Below are 16,832 nucleotides of genomic sequence, written 5' to 3' on the forward strand. Positions count from 1 at the left end.
GGCAGCGCTAAAGCTGGCACATCAGAGCCAGTGACATATCCGAACACACTGCCAGGAGGAAGTTTCCACCCGGCCGTGTGTTATTGAAAACAAAAACATGAGATGCTCCGATGCTAGCCTCAGGGGGGCTGCCTGGGTGAAAATAAGGGTATGTCCAGGTTCACCTCATGTCGTGGTCTTACACAGCTGTAGAGCCCTGTAACAAAAAAACCTAAGAAATAGCTACCACATGGGTAGAATGGGTTGTGACCAGGAAGGGAGGCTCCCTGCCCTTAGCTTGGATCGCTTTTGACACAGCCAACTGAATCCATCCGGAATCATAGAGAGAAGGACATCTAAAGATAGGATGTCTAAGAAAGGTATGCTTGTACTGCTTGAAAAAGTTAAGAGTCTGCACCCGAGGATGAGAAGGACTGGGACATAATGGGGTCAAAACAAATGTCTTCACACTAATCATAGTTCGAATGACCGCATAAGAAAAACCCCTCTGTTTCTACAGAAAGGTTTCAACAGCCATGCCGTTAAACGTAGCGTATCTAAACTCTGATTGAAGACTGGGCCCTGGGAGAGCAGGACGGCTCTGAGCGGAAGAGGTTGCCACGGAGCATCCCCCAGAAGAAGAATGAGCTCCGAGTACCAAGCTCGTCGAGGTCAGTCTGGGGCGATCAGGATTGTCTGGATGCCCTCCATCCTGATTCTGCGCAGGATCCAAGGCAGGAGTGGGAGGGGTGGGAACACTTAAAGGAACGAGAAGCTGTCACATGGTGCACCGCTGGATCTCTTGCGCAAGACAAGAAGCACGGGAGCTCGAGATAGAGTCTGAACGCTATCAAATCCACTTCCAGACATCCCCACCAGAGACAGAGAGCCTCGAACACCTTCGAATGGAGAGACCACTCCCCCGTGTCCACAGTTGTCCAGCTGAGAAAGTCTGCTGTCCAATTGTCTACTCCTGGAATGTAGACTGCCGAAATCACCGGAACATGGGATTCCGCCCACTGTAGAATCTTCGCAGACTTGCATCACCGCAAGGCTGTGAGTTCCGCCTTGGTGGTTGAAATAAGCCACAGTCGTGGCATTGTCAGATTGTACTCTGATCGGACAACCCTGTAGAAGGGGAGTCTAATGGCGAAGGGAGAGATAGATGGCCTGGAGTTCCAAGATGTTGATGGGAAGTTTGGACTCCGATGGAGAACAAACGCCCTGGAGCGTCCGTGTGGCAAAGACCCCGCCCCAACAGTTAAGGCTGGCGTATGTTGTAATGATCGTCCAGGTCACTGGAAGGAAGGATTTCCCCGTAGTCAGGTGCGCGGTCCACCAACTGAGAGCTGCACGTGCTTGCCGAGAGACAAATCCTGTGATCCAGAGATTTGTCCCAGGATGACAAAATGGCCTGCTGAAAACACCTGGTGTGGAATTGAGCGAAAGGTATGGCCACAATTGCGGATGGACCTACTGCGGCTCTTTAGTAGCAAATACACCGACCTCTGAATGTCCAGTCTCTTGTCCAGTGGCAGGCGCACCACGGCTGCACCTGAATCTAATATCATGCCAAGGAACCCGACCTGAGTGGCAGGAGACAGGAAGGACTTCCGCAGATTGACTATCCATCCGAAGCGGGATAGTGTGCTCAAAGTGATCCGAAGACTCTCCTCACATTGAGAGACCGTAGCAGCCTTGATCAAGCTGTCGTCCAGATATGGGAGAAGAGTAATGCCCTTGGATCGTAGAAGGCCCAGAAGGGGAGCGAGTACCATTGTGAATACTCGCGGAGCTGTCGCCAGGCCGAATGGCAGGGCGACAAACTGGTAATGGCACGAATGAATGGCACACCAAAGAAAACGTTGATGAACGGTTACGATGGGAATGTGTAAGTAGGCATCCTGGATGTCTATAGACGCCATAAATTCCCCCTGCACCAACGAAGCAACCACAGAGCGAAGTGACTCCATCCTAAAATCGCTGAATGCGGAGGAAGCGGTTCACTACCTTGAGGTCCAGTACTGGGCGGACATCGCCCTCCTTCTTGGGAACCACGAACAGGTTTGAATAAAAACCTGTAAACCTTTCCTCTAAGGGCACCATAGTTATCACCCCCGTGAGAGAAGGGATCGAACTGCCTGAAAGAATGCCACAGCCCAAACTGTATCCCTGGGAGGTTGAGAGAGGAAAAAACTGTTGGGCAGGATAAACTTGAACAATATCTTATAACAACCTTGAGTGCCCATGCGTCCGAAATATGGGTCCCCCAAATCTCCTGAAAGAGAAGGAGACAGCCCCTACCTGTGAGGGGGGGGGCGCCACACCTTCATGCTAAAGGCTGTTTCCCGGGAGCGGAACGAGGATGCTGAGCCCGCGGACACCAAGCTGGCTGGGGTTTAAAGGACGGACCCTTTCGCTGGTCCCGAGTGGATGGTCTAACCGTAGAGAAGGCTGCCGGACGGGTGCCCGAAAATCAGCAAACAGACTGGTAATGGGAGGATGGAACTCTAGGACGAAAGGAACGCTTCGCCTTGGGTTGAGGCAGATGGGTGCTTCTCCCACCCATTGCTTCCGAAATAATCTCATCCACCCAGGCACCACAGAGTCTCGACCCGGCAAAAGGAAGCCTCGAAAGCGAGCGGTTTAGAGGACGAATCTGCCGCCCAGACTTTTAGCCATAGCTCTCGGCGGATAGATACCACGAGAGCCGAGGAGCGGGCGACCATCGTCCCCGCCTCCAGAGCCGCTTCAGAGATACTTACCTGCTTGGGAAATTTGTACCGCCAATGACTGAAGCTCCGCAGGGGGGAGATCGGCTGCAAGGTCTTGGTTCAAACAGAGGGCCCACTCCAAGACCGCCTTGGCTACCCATGCAGATGCGAAGATTGGTCATAATGCTGAACCACTGGCCACAAAGATAGACTTGGAGAGCGAGTCAATGCGCCGATCTACCGGGTCCTGAAGAGAGGAGCCGTCTGCCACTGGGATAGCAGTGTTCTTAGCTAGGCAAGCAACCGGTGGATCCACCTTCGGAGGAGAGGCCCATTTTTCCACGCAATCAGCTGGAAAAGGGTAGAGCAGGTCCGATCGCTTTGGAACAATGAAGCGTAGGCCTGGCTGGTCCCAAGCTTTTGCGACAACTACAGAAAAGTCACCGTGTAATGGGAAGGACTTAGAGGTCTGCCTTGAACGCTAAAATGACATTCCCTGGTGGAGGGAAGTTCCTCCTGAAACTGGAAGGTGTCACGGATAGCAGAAATCAGACTATCCACCATGGACGCAATCTTGGAAGACTGCTACAGGTCCATCTCTATATCCGAATCCGCAATCTCAGCCTCCGATAGGCGCCCTCCCTTTTAGGTGACGCGCAATGATCGGGAACCAGGAGAGGGAGGGGATGCGGAGGCGTCAGAGGAGGAATGGTGACCTGCTCCTGGTTTGTGCGCCTTGCGACGGTGCGGACTGCACCGATGGCGATTTCTCAACCAAACGACCCAGTAAAGAAAAGGATGGAATGGGAGATTTTAGAGAGGTCTTCCACTGCCCAGGACAGGGACCTTGCCCAGTCAGGTTCCCACAGCCAGGATGGCCCTGCACTTCTGTGGGATGCTGTAAAATGGAGGGATGAATCTGAGCAGGTGCATGACGTGCAGAGCAAAGTGATAGTGATGTTACATGGTATCATTTCAAATTTATCTAAGGTCAATAAATAAATATTTACAAGCTATTCTGCAAATAGTCTGTGAATACTTTATATTTTATTTCTTTATAAAAGTAATACTTACAGTTTGTGAACTAGGTGATTCCTTAAGTCTTGTGTTATATCCTCATGCCAGGGTTTTCGTACTGCAGTGCTAGATGGAGGAGCTGCTGTAGGCATAGATCCCAAATTGGAAACGTTGCCACCATCACCCATCATTACACTATAAAACGCAAATAAATAGTTATCGCATCAAATTAAAAAGACAGACACCATAATTGGGAAAAAAAACTAAACTACAGTATTAAGAAATGCCTAAAGGGGTTCTGCACTTTGTTTTAACTGATGATCTATCCTCTGGATAGATCAGATTCTGATCGGCAGGGGTCCGACACCCAGGAACCCCGCCGATCAGCTGTTTGAGAAGGCAGCGGCGCTCCAGTAGCGCCGCAGCCTTCTCACCGTTTACCGCCGGCCCAGTGACGTCACGACTAGTATCAACTAGCATGGGTGCGGCTAAGCTCTGTTCACTTGAATGGAGCTTAGCCCCGCCCACGCTAGTTGATACTAGTCGTGACGTCACTGGGCCGGCGGTAAACAGTGAGAAGGCCGCGGCGCTGCCTTCTCAAACATCTGATCGGCAGGGGTCCCGGGTGTCGGACCACCGCCGATCAGAAGCTGATGATCTATCCAGAGGATAGATCATCAGTTAAAACAAAGTGCAGAACCCCTTTAATTGAATTCTATTCTAAACATTTCAACATACTGACTTCTTGTAATAAAATTATCCAAACACAGTGGGCTTTATAAACAACCAACAAAAATATCAAGCAAATTAGAGGGTTTTCCCTCCTAAAAAGCTTTATGAAAACAATATTTTATTTTTTTTGCATACCAAGTGTTATGTTTTCCTGGAAAAAGTTGATATCGTTGTGATGTTATGGAATATTGAGACAAAATGGATACTTGCTTGTTGAGAACTATACTTTAGCTAAAATGGCAGCCAGGCACCCAGCCAACGCCTAGAACAAGAATCTTACTTTCATGTTTCATTTCAAGACAGTTTCTGTTCATCTCAAGCAAGCAGCTTCCCCCCCATCTGGAAGGGGGAACTTCCTCTTGCACATAGATGTGACAGAAAATAGAGTTTTTAGAAAAATAGCAAAGATATACGCCATCCTACCGCCCCTGCTTCTTCCTGTTCTATATTTACTGCCCTATATAATGTCGTCTGTTAAGCAATAAACTAGAGATCTTGCTTTGACCCCCAGCTGTGTGAGTGTCTCATTTTGATCTTTCCGTGCACGTAACATTCACTTAACTCATTTAACATCGATTTGGAGCAGTACATCAAACGTACTGGCAGTTTAACCAGGGACCAAACAGTTGGCGCCCAACGTGGGGCTCGAGGATAGGATCCCCTGATCCAGCACCCCCAATGACCAGACGAGGAGGACCTCATTAGCGGACACTGGGACTGCAGGCCCATGATAAGAGGTAAGAAAACAGTTTTAGCTTACCTCCATGTGTCCTTTGGTGTAGTCCATCCGTGCCTGTCTTAGGGAGAAGTGCAGTGTCAGCTTGGGGCGTCCTCGAGGGCATGAAATTAAGAACCCCATGTGTTTTAAAGTCTTGATGTATTGTGTTTAAAAACTGAAGACTGTTGACAAGCATCACTGACGAGTTCTCCTATTTGCCTGTATCGGAGTACAGCCCGGTTGTCTGACTCAGAGAAGGGGGAGAGCGGTCCGCAGCAGCCCAGAGTGTGCTTGTCTGGAACTCAAACTTCATCAGGTCCAGTGATTACTCTATACAGAGGTCTCTAGACTGCTCCAGCAATAAGACGGTGGCAAACCAGTGCAGGGAGGGACACTCCATGTATGACAATCTCTGCTCCTCCCACCGGTCCTGCCCCTTGAGTGACTCTCAAGGTAGCGGGGAAGGAACTTTCATTTCTTGTAGACACTGGTGCAGCCCGCAGTGTTTTATGAGACTGCCGTACCCCCTTCCTGGCTCACTGACATTCAATTACCCTGTTCAGGACTAGAAGGGGTCGTGCAACACAACCCCGTTACCAAGCCACTTGGTCACTTCCCCTGGCTTCTCCCGGACTAACACCCCTCGGCTCCACCTTCCAGCTGGAGTAATGTCGCAATTTGTTGTAGGCCAAACTTGCCCCTTCAATCTGCTAGACTCTGATCATCTTCAGAAAATCCAAGCCAACATACAATTCAGAGAGGATGGGACAGTCACCCTTGATACTGCCGTACAACCGGATGACACTCGCCTCCTCATGGCATTAACAACTCTCCAGGTCACTGATTCATATGAACAGGGGGATTTACTGCAAACCAATTTGCACCTCATCCCCGATACACTCTGGGCAAAAGGACCCCCGGATATCGGACGCCTCGATGTCCCACCAGTCACTGTGACCCTGAAAAACCCCAAAGTCCTACCATACAAAGCGCAATATCCGCTTTCTGTCTCACAACAGGATGCTATTACACTCCAAGTGCAGGCCCTCCTGCAGAATGGGGCAATCAAAATCACTACCTCTCCCTGTAACACTCTCCTTTACCCAGCTGGCTGTCGAGTCTCAAGCCACATTGCAGCTATGTCTCCCCAAAGTTGTCTTCCTAAGTCAATGTATCTCTCAAGGTAGCAAGCACCTCACTGATGCCAGGAAAAAGGCCATCACTGACATTCAACTCCCAGACACCCCTCATCAGCTGCAAACCTTTCTGGGGCTCACCTCCTACTGCAGACCCTGGATCCCTGATGCTTCAGTCCTAATGCAGCCCCTATATGACTGCATTCCCTGCAATGCTACTACTCCTTTTAAGATAACAATGGAGGCCGGAGAAGCCTTTCAGTCATTGAAGGCCGCCATTGCATCTGCCCCTGCTCTTGGCATCCCCAACTACAACCTTCCTTTTCGACTTTATATCATGTAACATCAGGGCCACGCGACTGGAGTCCTTACTCAAACTCATGGTGGCCGCAATAGACCCCTGGGTTACTATTCTAAGAGCCTTGACTCCGTACTACTTCCTCTTTCAAGGCGGGAGTATATTGGAGATTCTGAAGGTTTTATTTATCTACATGCTGAAGAGGATCTTCAGGAAGAACTATGGACCTCAACTGATTTTACAAGGAACAAGAACATGATTGCATTACAATGCTGGAAGCTGAAGTAGGGACTCCATAATCAGCCTAAGACACTCCTCTGACAAACCCACATTGGACTTTGTGGACAGCTCAAGGTACGCCGATGACAAGGGGGAGGTTGCATACAGCCATGGCAGTCACTAGTGAGCATGAGGTGCTGTGTGGAAGACGGGCCCAGACCAGTCAGCACAGGAGGCTGAACTCCTTGCCCTCACCAAAGCCTGCCTCATGGCAAAAGACTCTACCGCTAATATCTACACAGATTCTAGATAGCCTTTGGAGTAGTTCATGACTCTGGAGTAATATGGAATGCCTGGGATTACATCGCAGGCACAGGAACACCAATCAAGAATGCTTCAGTAGTAGCGGCTCTAATGGCATCAGTACGCCTGCCCACCCAAGTGGCAGTGATCAAGGTAAAGGCCCATACTCGAGCTGACACCTCTGAGGCCAGAGGAAACACCTAAACTGACCAAGCAGCCAGAAAAGCAGCAGTGGAAGAGGAAAGAGTCCAATCAGACCAGATTATGGTAGCACAGGAAGACCTGGAGCAAAAAGTCACATGGGACCTACTGAAACTAATGCTGAAACAGGCCACTCCCATGGAAAAAGGAAACCTGGCAAAGAGTCAGCTCTCGAAGAAGAATCTGGACACAAGGAATGAGAGAGAATGCCTACAGAGAGCCCTATATCCTTTAATAGCCTCAGTGGCCGATGGGCCCCACCCACCAATACAAAATGTGCCAAGGGTTTCAATATGTGCTAGTAATGATAGACCTGTTCTCTGGGTGGCCAGAAGCCTACCCCGTCCGAAACCAGACAGCAACCACCAGTGCTAAGAAACTAATGCAGGAAACTGTAGGTTCGGGGAACCTGAGGTCATCGAGAGCGATCAGGGTCCAGCATTCACTGCTAGTCTAACCCAAGGTCTGGAAGATGGTAGGGTCACACCCCTTACCGACCCCATACAAGATCCTATTTGGGACAAGGCCAAGAATGAGGCCGTATTTTCCGCAGAAGCTACAAATGCATTATGAATCTGTTGCAAAATACAGTGGATATAAAAAGTCTACACACCCCTGTTAAAATGTCAGGTTTCTTTAATGAAAAAAAAAAAAAAAGAAAAAAAAAAGAGAAATCTTTTCAGAACTTTTTCCAATTTTAATGTGACCTATAAACTGTACAACTCTATTGAAAAACAAACTGAAATCTTTCAGGTAGAGGGAAGAAAAAATATAAAAATAAAATAATATGGTTGCATAAGTGTGCACACCCTTAAACTAATACTTTGTTGAAGCACCTTTTGATTTTATTACAGCACTCAGTCTTTTTGGGTATGAGTCTTTGAGCATGGCACATTTTGACTTGGCAAGATTTGCCCACTCTTTGCAAAACCACTCCAAAATCGGTCAGATTGCGAGAGCATCTCCTGAGGACAACTCTCTTCAGATCACCCCACAGATTATTAAATCGGTTTCAGGTCTGGGCTCTGGCTGGGCCATTCCAAAACTTTAATCTTTTTCTGGTGAAGCCATTTCTTTTGTTGATTTGGATGTATGCATGTACGTTGTCATGCTGAAATATGAAGTTCCTCTTCATGTTCAGCCTTCTAGCAGAAGCCTGAAGGTTTTGTGCCAATATTGACTGGTATTTGGAACTGTTCATAATTCCCTCTAGCTTAAAGGGATTCTGTCACCAGTTTTTTACCCCCCTATTTAAAAATATGGTTATGTTCTTGGAGCTCTAGCGATTCCTAATGTGGTCTTATAACCGAAATCTGTAGGCTCATTTTGTCTAAAAAACGTTATAACTAACCTGTCATGCATCTAACAAAAGGTGCCCAAGGGGATGCTCATGTCTTCCAGATGCCGCCCGCACCCGCCGCCGTTCGTGCCCAGCTCCTCCTTTGCTGTCATCAGCGCCGCCTCAGAATCCTTTGCTACGCCTCCGGCTCTCCCTCACTCCCCCCTCCATCTTCTCTAACATCCCGCGCGTGCGCACAGGCCTGTGCCTGATGCGCACGTGCGGACTTCTCCGTTTGGCTTCATGGAGCGAAGTGCGCATGCGCCGGCACTTCGCTCAACCTCCCGATGACCTGAACACTGGCGCCAGCCTGTCAGAGGCCTGTGCGCACGCGGGATGTTAGAGAAGGAGGGGGGAGTGAGGGAGAGCCGGAGGCGTAGCAAAGGATTCTGAGGCGGCGCTGATGATAGCAAAGGAGGAGCTGGGCACGAACGGCGGCGGGTGCGGGCGGCATCTGGAAGACATGAGCATCCCCTTTGTGAGATGAATGAAAGGTTAGTTATAACGTTTTTTAGACAAAATGAGCCTACAGATTTCGGTTATAAGACCACATTAGGAATCGCTAGAGCTCCATGAACATAACCATATTTTTAAATGGGGGGGTAAAAAACTGGTCACAGAATCTCTTCAACTAAGGCCCTAGTTCCAGCTGAAGAAAAACAGCCCAAAAACATGATGCTGCCACCACCATCCTTCACTGTGGTTATGGTGTTCTTTTGGTGATGTGCAGTGTTGTTTTTGAGCCAAACATATCTGGTTTCATTAGACTATAACACCTTTTCCCACATGCTTTTGGGAGACTTCAGATGTGTTTTTGCAAAATGTAGCCTGGCTTGGATGTTTTTCTTCGTAAGAAAAGTCTTTAGTCTTGCCACTCTACCCTATTGCCAAGACATATGAAGAATACGGTAGATTGTTGTCACATGTACCACACAGCCAGTACTTGCCAGATATGCCTACAGCTCCTTTAACCCCTTAGGGACACAGCCTTATTTCACCTTAAGGACAAGGCCATTTTTTGCAAATCTGACCAGTGTCACTTTAAGTGGTGATAACTTTAAAAGGCTTTGACTTATCCAGGCCATTCCGAGATTGTTTTTTCGTCACAAATTGTACTTCATGACACTGGTAAAATGAAGTAAAAAAAAAATATTTTTTTTGCATAATACCTAATTTACCAAAAATTCAGTTTCTCTACTTCTGTAATACATAGTAATAGCCCCAAAAATTGTGATGACTTTACATTCCCCATATGTCTACTTCATGTTTGTAGCATTTTGGGAATGATATTTTATTTTTTGGGGATGTTACAAGGCTTAGAAGTTTAGGAGCAAATCTTGAAATTTTTCAGAAATTTACAAAAACCCAATTTTTAGGGACCACTACAGGTCTGAAGTCACTTTGCGAGGCTTACATAATAGAAACCACCCCATTCTATAAACTACACCCCACAAGGTATTCAAAACTGATTTTACATACGTCGTTAACCCTTTAGGTGTTGCACAAGAGTTATTGGCAAATGGGGATGAAATTTGAGAATTTTATTTTTTTGCCTAATTTTCCATTTTAACCCATTTTTTTTTCACTAACAAAGCAAGGGTTAACAGCCAAACAAGACAATCTTCATTGCCCTGAAACACCCCATATGTGGCCATAAACTACTGTACGGCCACACACCAGGGCATAGAGTGAAAGGTGCGCCGTTTTGGTTTTTGGGGGGTTGATTTTTTTTTTTTTTAAATAGACTTTTATTAAAGGAAAAGTACAGGCAGATTGCAAATAAAACCATTGCTGGTCAAGATATCAAATATAACAGTCATTTCAATTGCAGCACGAAATACATGTACTTTCCCCAGTTTTTCCCCTTTTTATTCTCTAATTCCCCCCCTCCCTCTCCCTCCCCCCCTTCGTCTTTCAAACAATTGACATATCCAACAATGAGAAAATTCAATTGACCATGCAAAATTTTGAGGATAACAATCCCCATTTAACTAACATCAGTGGAAACATATTATTATTACCCTCTTTATCCCCTCCCTGGAAACGCCCTCCCTCCCCCCAGCCTCCCTTCCTTTCCCTACCGCGCCCCCCCCCCCCCCTCCCCCTTTTGTCCATCTTGATCGTCTCGGCTACTAGAAACTAAAGCAGATGTTAGTCGGATTTATAAGACTACTCGTTCGCATTATCAAACTTTCAATGTACCCAATCGTCCCTTCAAATCTTCCTGTAGATACCAAGTTGTAAGTTTAAAAGGTCCCAGTAAAGAAGGATATTCCGAACTATTAATGTATTGTAACATAAAGCTCCTCCATACTTTGTACCATTTTTTACCCAATATTTCTTTTCTGGTAATTGCATCTCTCCATTCTAAAAGAAATATCTGTTTTAATCGGCTCTGTAACATCTCAGCACTAGGAACATTCGCCAACAACCAGTGTGTCAATAGGCAGCGCTTTGCCTCTAGCAGAATCTTGTGTTCCAGAACCGATAGACCCTTCTTCTTCCTACCCCTTTCATCAACCGATGCTTCTTTCTCTTCAGCCTGAAATATGACCAACTGTGGTGATAATTTGCACCCAATATTGCCTAGTTTTTTCATAATTGTGGACACCTGAGACCAGAATCCAGCTACACTGGGGCACGACCATAAACCATGTAGCAAGTCTGTTCCTGGAGAGCAACATTTTGGGCAAGCAGTTATCCTATCCGGCCTAGCCTGGGAGGGTGGAAAATCAAATCCATATATTGCCCTATGCAGAATCTTAAACTGTGTTTCTCTCATCTGTTCATTAGGTACTGCTTGATATAATGCCTGAATACCTGCCCGAGCAATGGGCTCTAAGTCCGTTATCTCCAACTGGTTCTCCCACCTCTTGAACAGACCAGTTACCAACTGATCCTCCCAGGTTGCCCTAAGAGCATTATAAATGTCTGAGATAGACATCCTACATTTATGCATCAGAAAGGAGTCAAACTTGTTCTTTTGCCCTTCTTTGGAAATATCCCGTATAATGCTCCTCACATAACTATGTACTTGCCTATACAGGAATTGTGCTGGTTTCTGTAGGCCCCATCTCTCTACTAATTTCTCCAGTGATGCCCATCTGGCCTCTCTTTCGTGTATCAAATCTCCCAACTTTATAATTCCCTTGTTCTCCCACTCTTGGAAAGATTTCTCGCTATAACCAGGAGGAAAATTAGGATTACCCTGTAAAGGAAGATGTTTTGAGAACAAATAAGACAAACCAAAGAGCTTCCTAACATTTTTCCAGGCAATGATTGTGTCCCGAAGAATAAGAGACCTTCTCGCTATAAATGGGAGTTTTGACACCTGGGTGTGAAGGAGAGAAACCAGGTTCCATGGAGCCGCCAGCTGACTCTCGATACCTAGATTTGAGTAAAACGAAGTCTTATTTGCCCAATCCAATATGTGTCTGCTGAGGCATGCTATATTATACCCCCTCAAATCTGGGAAAATAAGGCCTCCTTGGTCCTTCCTAACTTTCAACTTTTTTAACGCTATTCTTGCCTTCCTCCCTCTCCACAAGAATCGAGTGAATTTTTTCCCTAGGTCACTAATATCCGCATGTCTCAGGAGAACAGGTATTGTCTGCAAAGGATACATTAGCTTCGCAGCCCCCATCATTTTAATGAGTTGGCAACGTCCCATTAAGGATAGAGGTAAATTCATCCATCTGTCCAAATCTTTTTTAATTTTGGCAAACAGAGGTGAGTAATTCAACCTATAAATGGAATGTGGCGATTTCCCTATTTTGATCCCTAGGTAAGTGATCTGTGTCGACGGTTTAGCGATGCCGTACTCCTCTGTGCCAATATCTCTCCCATCATCACCCTGGGCCAACGGGAGCAACTCACATTTATTTCTATTCACTGCATAACCCGAGTATTTCCCGAATTCACATAGCATTTCCATGATCTTACCCAGATGTTGTTTCGGGCGAGCTAAAAATAGTATTATGTCATCCGCGAACAATGCCGCCTTTGCCCTAAACCCTCCAACCTTGATGCCCTCAAATAGATTAGAGTCACACAATTCCCTGGCCAGTGGTTCTAGAGCTAAGTTGAACAGGAGAGGAGATAGCGGACAACCTTGTCGGGTACCCTTTTGCAGTTGAAAGGGTTTAGATAAAAAGCCTTGAGTAAATACCCTTGCTCTCGGGTTACGATACATTTGAGATAAATAGACCCTAAAAGCTCCTCTAAAACCCATCTTATCCAAAACTGCTTCCAGCCACGCCCACCTGACATTATCAAATGCCTTTTCCGCATCTAGGGTGAGCATGGCTGGAAGCTCCCCCCTAACTGGAAGATGTTGAATTCGATCTAAGACCGTCAAAACAGTCCTTATATTTGTCACGGCAGACCTACCTTTCACGAACCCTACCTGTTCTTTTCCTATTAATTGGGGCAGAAATTTCGCTAAACGATCCGCTACAATCTTGGCCAGCAGTTTCGCATCAACATTAATTAATGATATGGGTCTATAAGATCCTGGTGACGTTGGATCCTTCCCTGGCTTGGGAAGTAGCTTGATATAAGACATTCTCATTGTCCAATGTCATACTACCTTGAAAAACCCCCTTAAATAATTCCAAAAGGACAGCAGACACCTGGGGTACAAGCTCCTTGAAATATTCCCCTGTGAACCCATCAGGCCCTGGGGCTTTGGAATTACCTAAGTGTCTAATGGCCTCCTGCAATTCCTGCAATGATATATCAGCAGAGTAATTGTTCTTCGGTCAAATTTGGAAGTTTCACTCTATTTAAAATTGTATCTGTCAGATCACACACCCCTTCGTCCTTATATAATGCTTCATAGTAAGAGCCTACAATGTTGCTGATTACTGCAGGATCATGACTCCCTTTCCCCTCCTTGTCCACCAGAAACGCAATGTGTTGTGGAGTCCTCATCCCCTTAGCTAGATTTGCTAGCAACCTCCCTGATTTATTACCATACTTATATAGCTTCGTTTCCATTTCTGACTGTCTCAGGGACTCTTTTTCCCTCTCACATTTTTCAAAATTTCGTCGTTCAACGATCCAATTCTGTCTGTTAATATCAGACGGGTTACCCCTGAATTTAGAGTATGCTGTCCTGACTTTTTGGCTCGCTTCACTAAAGGATTTTTGGGCCTTCTTTTTAATATTGCCTATATACCCCATGATCTTACCTCTCATCACCACCTTTGATGTGTTCCAAAACAACTGCGGGTCATCTAAATGTATCTCATTATCGGACTTGAACTCCTCCCACCATATGGCTAGCTTTTCTACAAATTCCTCCCTTGTACTCAGGTGAGAAGGAAAGCGCCAGATATAATCTAGCCCTCTCGGGAATGACTCAAACAATTCTATGGATACCGGAGCATGGTCTGATAGAACCAGGTCGCCAATCTCCGCCCTCTCCACCCTATATGAAAGCGGAGAGGAAAGAAGTATATAATCAATCCTCGACCACGAGAGCTGTGAGTTGGAGTAGAACGTAAAATCTCTATCATCCGGATGCAATTGGCGCCAAGGATCCACCAGACCAGCCCCCTCCATGAAGGGTTGCATCACATTGTCCTGTGGCCCATCAATTCCAACCCTATTACCTTCTCGTTTTCTGTCCTCCACACCTTTCACCACTGAGTTAAAATCCCCTCCCATGATTTTATGAGGATTCGCGTCCCCTAGCACCTTTGACTCCAATTCGCTAAAGAAAACACCATTATTAGTATTGGGACCATATACGTTATAAATGCTGTATTGTGTATCTTGAACCTGTATCAGAACCTGTGTCCACCTGCCTTTTGTATCAGCAGAGTGCCCTATTACCGTATGATTGAGCTGTTTATTAATCAACGTCAACACTCCTGCCTTCCTATCACATGCCGAGGAACCAAATACTGCCCCCACCCATAACCTTTTCATCCTGTCAAAATCCTTCTCCTCAAGATGAGTCTCCTGGAGAAGTACAATGTCAGGCTTGAGTTTCTTTAAATGTCTGAGAATCATCCATCTTTTATGGGGTGACCTCAGACCTTTTATGTTCCAAGAAATGATCTTCATCTTATATTTTCCTTAAAACCAATACCTTTGTAGCCGGGATACAAATTACGTTCAAAATGGACAAAAGTTACAAAATGTTTTTTTTTATTTACCCTCCTTCCCCCCCCCCCTTTTTCTTTCCCCCTTTTCCCTTTTTCAGAACCCCTAAATAAGCTTCCCTTCCTTACCCCCCTGACCCTCCTTCCCTAACCGTTAGAGCAGCCCCTAACTGTATTTATTTTATTTAAACTTCCTTTTTTCTGGGTTGCGGCTCCCGCTCGACCTCCTAATTCAAGTCATAACTTGCCTAAGATCTTTTGTCCCCCAGATTAAGCATTACACTTATCAATCAAGTATAATCTTGAACAGTCAAGCATCTCAAATGATACCTTCCCCTATTCATCAATATCAGTGTAAATTGTAAACATAAACATAAAAGGGGGATCTCTCCCATTGAACAATAGGCCCCACTACTATAAGTAGTAGATCATATTAAACCATAATTCAAATTATCACCGGAGCAGTCACCTCCTCGGATACGATCGCACTTCTCTCTTGGAAGTACGCCTGTTGTCAGTCCCTGAACGGCTCTCTCTTTCACGACGTCTTCGTTCAGTATCTTGGGAATTCGTCTGCCACCTATCTCCTTCAATCAAATCCTGTCGCGGTGATGAGGATCTCTGTCTGCGTTCTTCTCCCCCCTCCTGACTTCTTTTCTGTAGAGAGTCCAACATTTCTTCTGCCGCCAACGGCTCATGAAAAATAATTGTAGATCCGTCTGCATGGGTGACACGCAGTTTTGCTGGATATATCAGCTGGAATTTGATTTTTTTTTTATATAACTGTGAACACACATTACTAAACTCTCTTCTTTTCTTTGCAACCGCCGCCGAGTAATCTGCAAACAGCAGCACATTATTTCCTTGTATTCTGAGGGGGCTTTTCCTATTCCGGAATGCTCTTAAGATGGCTTCTTTGTCACAGTAATCAAGGTACTTCATAATTACTTGTCTAGGTTTTACAACAGCACCATGTGTCTCCCCCACTTTTCATTTGTGAGTTCTCAATGGGCCCAATTCTGTGTGCTCTTTCCACCTTATGACGACCTTCTAGGCCCAGAGCCCGCGGCAAATCCAATTCACACAGACCCTTCAAGTCCATTGCTTTTACCGACTCTGGTAGGCCTATCAAACGTAAATTGCTGCGCCTCGACCTGTTTTCCAAGTCCTCCACCCTATCCATTAAAATTGCATTTTGTTTGGATAGTTCATTCAGGGAGCGGGCATGACTGGCAGTGTCACTCTCAATAGACTGCGCTCTCTGCTCCAACTTGCCATCATGCTGGTGTATCACCTCATGTAGCTGTTGCAGGGACGCTGACAGCGTTTTCGTCAGCGTATCCCTGATATCAGGAGCCAAATAAGTTGCCACTTCTATAGCTAGCGCTTTATAATCGATGCCCTTTGCCATCGGCGTCATCAGCTCCACTGCTTGCGACTCACCCCCGTTGTGAATATCAATCACCGATCCAGGTGTAGGCACACATGTCTCCGCCATCTTGTCTTGCGAGTCTCCCGCACTGGCCGGCTTGGTGGACTTAATGCTGCCGCTCCGCAGAAGATACCGCTCCATGCACCAGGTACAACGATCACGTAGACCTCAATTTCTGCTTTGATAGTGTTTTCACACATAAACACTCGGTGGGGATCTAGTCTGAAGACGTGCGGGCGCCGGAGCTCTTTCACTCCGCTGCTAGCATCCCAGCGCCGGAACCGGAAGTCGGGGGTTGATTTTTATGGACCGGTTTATTTACACCATGTCCTATTTCAACCCCCCTGATGCACCCCTGGAGTAGAAACTCCATAAAAGTGACCCCATCTAAAAAACTACACCCCTCAAGGTATTAAAAACTGATTTTACAAACTTTGTTAACCCTTTAGGTGTTGCACAAGATTTAATGGAAAATAGAGATACAATTTAAAAAAAATCACTTTGGCAGATTTTCCATTTTAATATTGTTTTTCCAGTTACAAAGCAATGGTTAACAGCCAAACAAAACTCATTATTTATGGCCCTGATTCTGTAGTTTACAGAAACACCCCATATATGTGGTTGTAAACTGCTG

The 16,832-nt window shown here is 46.2% G+C and overlaps 1 protein-coding gene across 2 annotated transcripts in view; it reads right to left on the reverse strand.

Moving 5' to 3' along the window:
* EP300 (E1A binding protein p300) overlaps positions 1 to 16,832 on the reverse strand; it is a 256,187-nt gene that overhangs the window by 160,082 nt on the left and 79,273 nt on the right. For both annotated transcript variants that reach the window (XM_040408432.1, XM_040408434.1), the window contains exon 8: positions 3,768 to 3,905. In XM_040408432.1, coding sequence (XP_040264366.1) covers positions 3,768 to 3,905 — 138 coding nt within the window. The remainder of the gene's footprint in view (positions 1 to 3,767; positions 3,906 to 16,832) is intronic.

This window comes from Bufo bufo, chromosome 9 (genome assembly GCF_905171765.1).
Source record: "Bufo bufo chromosome 9, aBufBuf1.1, whole genome shotgun sequence".
In the NCBI taxonomy this organism is placed as follows: Eukaryota; Metazoa; Chordata; class Amphibia; order Anura; family Bufonidae; genus Bufo; species Bufo bufo.